Source organism: Corvus brachyrhynchos, unplaced genomic scaffold (assembly GCF_000691975.1).
Source record: "Corvus brachyrhynchos isolate BGI_N302 unplaced genomic scaffold, ASM69197v1 scaffold32, whole genome shotgun sequence".
Classification (NCBI taxonomy): domain Eukaryota; kingdom Metazoa; phylum Chordata; class Aves; order Passeriformes; family Corvidae; genus Corvus; species Corvus brachyrhynchos.
In genome coordinates, this window is record NW_008237919.1 from 9657801 (window position 1) to 9664923 (window position 7123).

Sequence of the window (7123 nt, forward strand, 5' to 3'; positions counted from 1 at the left end):
TGTGCTTTTTATTGTATCACGTGACAAACCACTTAATCTTTGCTACAGGAAGAACAAAAAGCATGCAAATGTGACATTCATGTTTTTACACAGCTCCTGAGGCATCCCCAGACATACAGAGCAGCTACATATTTCATCTCAACCTAATATTAATGTCCTCCTTCCATGACTTTTAAGAAAAATATAAAAAAATGTTTCCTTCATCAAGAGCTCACCCCAGGTTTTCATCACCCAAGTGTTTTCTCCTCTGCCTCAGGCTGCCTCTTTTCTATCTTTTTTTAATCTGAAGAGGGTGCTTTTGGGACAGCACTGACTGTGGGCAGAGGTTGAGCACCTTTCCTGCCCATATCTCCTCTTGCTGCCCTCCGTGAAGGGAAAAGCCCAGGTCTTATGCTTCCAACTACATGTTATTTATTTTTTTATTTGTCTCCCAGATAATAAGACTGCCAGAACTACAGTATAGCAAGGGTCAGTAATAATTCATTGGATATTTACTGTTCTTCAGTGCAGACAGACACCATGTTTCCTGCTTCCAAGCCACATCAAATTACAAATCATGTAGCCCTTGACTGTTGCAAGAGGCAGCACCCAAACCTTCTACAGTCTGATCACAACAAAACACAGGACCATCACCCTTGAACAGGAAACATGGCCAGGGCTGGACTGTTACCTGCTGGGACAGAAGCTCAGAGAAGAATACTCTGAGTACCTGGGGTGCCACAAACTGGGCACACCAACATGGGTGACTGGTGGTGCTGGGGGGAAGGGAGGACCTGGTAGAGGACAAGTACAGGGAGCGAAACATGTGGCCTTCCATGTTATCCCCTCCTTGGCAAAGCCACAAGAAGAAGTTGCTTTTCTGAAATATTTTTAGGAACTGTGGGGCTAAAAGCAGACACAGGGAAAACAACCCCACTGTGCCACTGTTTTATGAGGGTGCTCTAGAAAAGCCATTGTCCCAACCCAGCGCTGATGAGACCGCAGGAGGCCACACAGAGCAGTACTCAAAAAACTAAAGCAGGATCTTTATTTTATACATAACCGTCAGTATAAAAAGTTTATTACATAAGAGCTGTTCTGTTTACAATATATTATACTGCTTCAAGCTGATGCAGAAACTTCATACCTTATAGCTCTACTTTGTTTACAATATATTATGTCGGTTAAATGGCGTCACTGAAGTTTCTTTTTCATACACAAAACTGTAAAGCCAAAAATAACATTGAATTGAGTTGTTCAGTTTTTAAATTAGGCAACTTATTTATTTATTTTTCTTAGGGAAAAGTCCAAGTACACAATTTGTAAAAATTTGTAAAATGCACCTTTCTTTTGTCTTAGGCAAATTACATCTGTAGTCATTGAAATAATTCAGGGTTAGCATCTACAAGGTTTTTTGATTGAATATTATTGCTTAATTTTTGGAAAATATTTGCAGCTATATAACCAAAAAAGGAAGTTTAAATGTAAATGAAATATAGTACAAAACACCATCCAAAGCACTGAAAGAAGAAGCCTATATAATCATGCTACAGAAGTATTTATAAAACTTAAAAGGAATAGTAAGTGTCAGCTCAGTGGTTTATAATGAAGCTAATAAAATTCCAGCCGGTAATTTCAACTGTAATGAACAGCATTTTAACATTCAATCCATGAGAGGTTAATGAAGGCTGTGAACTTTGTGTAACACGAACCATTTCAGATGTTGGAGTTCACCAGATATAATTAGATTCGGGTGGAAGGTGCCTCTCCTCGGCCCTTTTCGGTGAAGGTGTGTGCTGCCTGTGCTTGCTGCCTGCCGGCCTCAGGGCGCTCAGACCGCTGGCTCCGTACCCTGGAAAATTATCCACTTCAAGAAAAAGAATCTGCAGAAGTGGGCTCGTGATCCACAGCTAATATTTCAAGTGGAAACCGTCTCACCCATTTGAAAAATGATTTTACTTTGCCTTACAAAAGTGCTCATGCCTCTCTGTTACCCCTCAGGAAGAACGAAATCTTGCCAGACAGAAAGATCTTGACCTGGCCAGGAAGCCCAGGGACCTCAGCACACCCAGGCTGTCACTCAGCCCTGGGTTCACGTGTGTATCCCCCACACCAGGTAGGTGACAGTCATGATGATCTGCCAGCAAAAGGCTCTAGAATGGCGTGTAAGCAACCCCCTGGGGAGAATCTGCACCAGCTACCTGAGCTGGGCTTTGGTTTACGGCTGAATGCAAAGAAAAAGAACAGCAGTGATCATAAACACCTGGGGAGGGGGAAAAAGCAGCCTGAAACAGGCTTAGTAGAGTTGCTTTGTTATAGAAAATGAAAGTGAACAATAAAAATGGAATTCAAAGCATTATGTTGTAATTCTTTATAGGTTAATTTGCCCATCTCATTACTTAAAGCTCATGGAAATTACTTTCAAAAACAGAGTCCCCTGTTCAATTTTTTACCACTTCTTTTTAAGAAAACAGCTTTACCAAGGAGCCATTCATTTGATTGAATATGAAACAAATCTCTCAAGCCAACTATAAATCTCCTCTCAAGATCTAGTGATGTTTGGTTTCAGTTGAAAAGAGTGAATTGCAGTGCATGCACATGTATGGACACTTAAAATGGGGGTGAATTTTGCCCAAATGTCCATTTCATGGTTTTTTTGCTGAATACAAAGAGAGTTTTGCTGTACTAAACACAGCAGGACTGTACCCAAACTCCAAGTAATGAAGGATGAAAAACCTTGGAGTTGACAATAATGTGAGACTATTGACTTCTCATCACAAGGCAGGTATGAGCTTTGGTTTTGTTGTACAGGTAATTACTTCTTTGGTGATGGTCACCTAAACTATGCATTTGTTTTCATTTGCTATCTGAGTTCTTTCTAAGAAGAGTATGACAGGACGAAAAAGTTCATACTGAACTTACGAACTGTAGTTCATATTGGTTCATTTTCATACATCTTTTTTCTAACCATAGCTTATATTAATTGTATTTCTCCTTCAGAGAATAGCATGAATACTTAAATACAAATCCACTAGGTAACAGCTGAAAAGCGGACTCCCAATTTTCACAGCAAGCCTAATTTTCACAGCAAAATCCATCTTAGTTGTATAATACTCACTTTTTAATGAAAATACTATATTTATTCCAATACATTTTGGTGTGACAAAAATCATATGCATCAACAGGTTTTAATAAAAGTGAACGTTCAGTTGATGCTGCAACGTGAGTTTCACATTTCTTATGGCTGATTAGTTTTGTAGCTGCAAAATTTTTCAACATTTTTATTATTGGCACATAAAACACAGCATATGAGTTGGCAGCCAATAGTGATAAAGGTAGGTATCTTATGGGAATATATAAAAATTGTATATTGAAGATCTGATGTTACAGTACTGTTGCACATGAAACATAAAATTAAATCTGAAGTTCTTACTGGATATATCCAGTTGTATTTCAAATAATTATACAGTACCATTTTAAGCCCAGTGAAATGACCAATTGCTACAAAAGATGGCAAATGCACCAATAAGCACAACAGAAATTGTTTTGAGAACTTTAACTTTGCTTTGGGGCAATGCATTTTGTATGCTGTGGAATATGGGTGGGAAAGAGGAGGAGAAAACTGTGAAGTTGCTAAGCACTTGTTTCATATTCAATCAAATGAATGGCTCCTTGGTAAAGCTGTTTTCTTAAAAAGAAGTGGTAAAAAATTGAACAGGGGACCCAGTTATTGAAAGTAATTTCCATGAGCTTTAAGTAATGAGATGGGTAAATGAACCTATAAAGAATTACAACTTCTTGCATAATTCTTCAAGTTTTCCCCTAAATTTCTAACGGACATTCTATTTTTTTCTGAGTTTTAATCAGTTTTAAAACACATCAGAGTTTTACTTTTCAAAATGCCTATGCAACACTTCAAAGCTATCTGATTTACTGAGGAGTATTGAAGGGCTTGGATCCCTCCCATACTACGGGTGGAAGACATGCAAGGTCCTCCTCTGATGGATACCAGATTCTGGAATTTCTAATACAAAAATGATCTTGGTAAAATACTTTCAAATTATAATGAGTTTTTTTAAGGTAGGTAAAATTATGGAGTATTGAAAACCTTTTTGTTTTTTTGATTGGATTAAAGAAAAAAAGGAGTGCATTATCATAAATGATGCTGGAAAGGCTCTTGAAGCAGTCATTTCTGTATAGCATCGGGTGTGTAACACCTCAGATACAACGACCCTCAGGGTTTGTTTCTCACTTACTTTTATTGCAGTGTCTCCCATGCCAGCCTTCTTTGCACTGGCATTTGTTGGGCTCCACGCAGGTGCCGTACAGGCCACAGCTGGGTTCACAGACAGCTGTAAAAAAGTGAGCACATACACCTGACCTCTTGACATTTCATCCAAAGACAGTCACACATTTGCTTTCCCTGCTGTTTCACTCAATAGGTTGGTCCTGGCACAGGCGAGGTCTCTCAAGTTAAATCTATGCCTTTGCACTGAGTGCAGTCAGAGCCCTGACACAGTCCACACCCATCTCTTTACCTGCAAGGTCTGGCTCAGCCTCTGACAGAGAGAATCAGGTTGTATAGCAGAGCTGGGCATCCACCAGAACCAGTGGGAGAAGGAGAGTAGTCCCCAGGATCCCTCTCACAAAGTGTTCTCATTGTATTTAAACATGGCAAAGTAGTGACATTTTATTAAGCATTTCTCTATTACTAAACTGCTATTGCTGAGCTGACACACTGCTGTTTTATAGAAACTCAAGAGGACAGAAGGACTGTGAGGAGACTTCTATAAAAAAGTATTTCTGGTTTCATAATTTCCTTAAGTCTGGTGTAAGCTGTATGTCCAGAAAGTTAAATAACTTGAATTACTTTGACAACAAACAATTAGTACTGACGTGAGCTTGATGTCCCCACAAGGACTGATGGAGTGGCTTTGGTACTTACGCTTTGAACACAGGTCTCCCTGGTAGCCTTTGGAGCACTTGCATTTATTCTTACCGGTACATTTGCCTCCATTTCGACAGGGTTGATGGCATTTACCTAGAAATCGAAAACATAGACATAAACAACAGTCTTAGTCCCCTGTGTCTACTGGAGACAAGTGTCTGACGAGCTTGCCTTGCACCAGATGTTAGAGTGTGCACTATGGATCCACCAGGAAGACTCTGCTACAAGTCTGTGCTTCCAATTTATAAGCCTTCTTCTTTGAAACTATGGTAATAATCTGGCATGGCCAAAGCCTGTGTGACCTTGCAGCTTTTGCCCAGATTTGTGCCACTCTGACTCTGCACAATCCCCCATGTGTCCGGTCAGTACTGAGTCCTGCTCTCCTCCCCCTTTATGGGGCAGGCAGCACTGCCCAGACTATGCGGTTCCAAAGAGAGGGATCCAAACCTGAGGGGCCCTAGCACAAAAAAAATCTAGTGACATCTGAGAACAATAAGATACTCAGGAACTGCCAGGTATGGCTGCTACTTGCAGACAATAAGTAGATTGGCTGGGCCTGTCAGCTTGTAGCACAGGCTGGGGAGCACCGCGGTGCTGTGGACGGTGCAATGAGGGATGTTCCACACGGCAGCTCAGAAACTAAAGGCACATTAAATATACATGCCCTTCTTTCCTGTTTACAAAGAACAGAGCAACTTTGCTAACAGTAATTGGAACTGGCAGACATTTTTCCAGGCTCTTGGTCTGGAAATTACTTTCCCTCACAAACAGGCTTTGCCAAAGGCATAGGCTGGGTCTGGTGTTGTTGTAGGAAGTCTTGTTTGGCCCTGATAGGTAGGCTGGGTCTGGTGTTGTTGTTGTAGGAAGTCTTGTTTGGCCCTGATAGCCTGGGACTGAGGAGGTCCCCGCTGGTGGGGGAGATCCACACTCAATTTCTTGCTGGGCATGACACACCAAGGACCTTCTTCAAACCTAACATCAAATGTCCCATCATCAGACTGCCTATACCTTGTTAGAATTTGTCTGCAATACTGAACTAATTAAATCTTCACTCATCTCTAGGAGGGGAAGCACAGCACCCATGAGCTCAGTCACTCCCAGGCTGAGGGAGGCTCACTTGTCACCTCCCTGGGCACTCTCAGGCTACCAGGAACTGCACCCTCACTTCCCTGCCACCTTGGTGCCAGTATGTACCAATGCAGCTTTTCTCATTATTGTCCAAAACCATTTTTATCTTTTCTAATGCCACTACACTTTCTAGATTCTTCAGAAAAGAGAAAAAAAGGCACCCTTCCTAGATTCAGCACTAATATTTACCTGAATCTGTGAGCAAAAAAACTCTGGAACCTGGGGCAGCAAACTGCTTCCTTTCCCCTTTTTCCCTTTCCTTTTCCTTTTCCCTTTCCTTTTCCCTTTCCTTTTCCTTTCCCCTTTCCTTTTCCCTTTTCTTTTTTTTTTTAAGAAAGGTATTAACTGAGACCTGCACATGATAATTTAAGCGTCAACACTGGCTGGCTGTGCTGAAAGCCTCATTTCATGATCACAGACTGCCCTCTTGGGAGCTCAACATCACAGGCAGCACCTGCTCAGGCCTCAGCCCCTGCAGACCTCTGTGATGCACATGTGTATTGTCAATATAAAGGAAACACTCGTTCCTATTGTACATAATTATTTTAATAGTCCTGAAACAAGTTTCATAAGCAGGTGATGGAACAAACTGTGCTAAGGGGAATTTCTGTAAAAGCTCAGTTTCTCTGCAGGAGCCTCTGGGGAGGGAAAATTTAGGCATTCTAATTTGCAAACATTTGCATTCCAAGTAATTAACAACTGGAAAGAGCAAAAAAAATCCATGAATTTTCGTAATTCTTTAAGTAAATCGGGAGGATATGGGTCAAGAGATGTGACACCAACTTCCACCAAGTTGCAACAGGCAAGCATTTGGCTCAGCATAGCTCAATTAACTTTGGACTAAGATATTGTCACAGAATGAAGGAAAGAGTAATAACTCTCTCTGTTATTGACTGAGAAATGGAAAAAGCAGCAAAACAGCTGGTGACAAATAGGGGAGGAATCCAAAGCCAAATAAAACTCTCTGGACTCAAAGTGAAACACTAATTAGAGACAATGCAAACCTATAACTAGAAAAAAATCTGGAAGAATGCTTGTTAGTGTTGTAGACTGGGTTCAGAAGACTTT

General features: G+C 40.9%; 1 protein-coding gene across 1 annotated transcript in view; it reads right to left on the reverse strand.

Annotated features, from left to right (window-relative positions):
- Positions 1–1001: 1001 nt before the first annotated feature.
- WIF1 (WNT inhibitory factor 1) overlaps positions 1002–7123 on the reverse strand; it is a 20374-nt gene continuing 14252 nt past the window's right edge. Inside the window, exons 6-8 of the mRNA XM_008632791.2 lie at positions 4925–5020; positions 4236–4331; positions 1002–1831 (exon numbers count right to left, since the gene is read on the reverse strand). Coding sequence (XP_008631013.1) covers positions 1710–1831; positions 4236–4331; positions 4925–5020 — 314 coding nt within the window. The 3' untranslated portion in view covers positions 1002–1709. The remainder of the gene's footprint in view (positions 1832–4235; positions 4332–4924; positions 5021–7123) is intronic.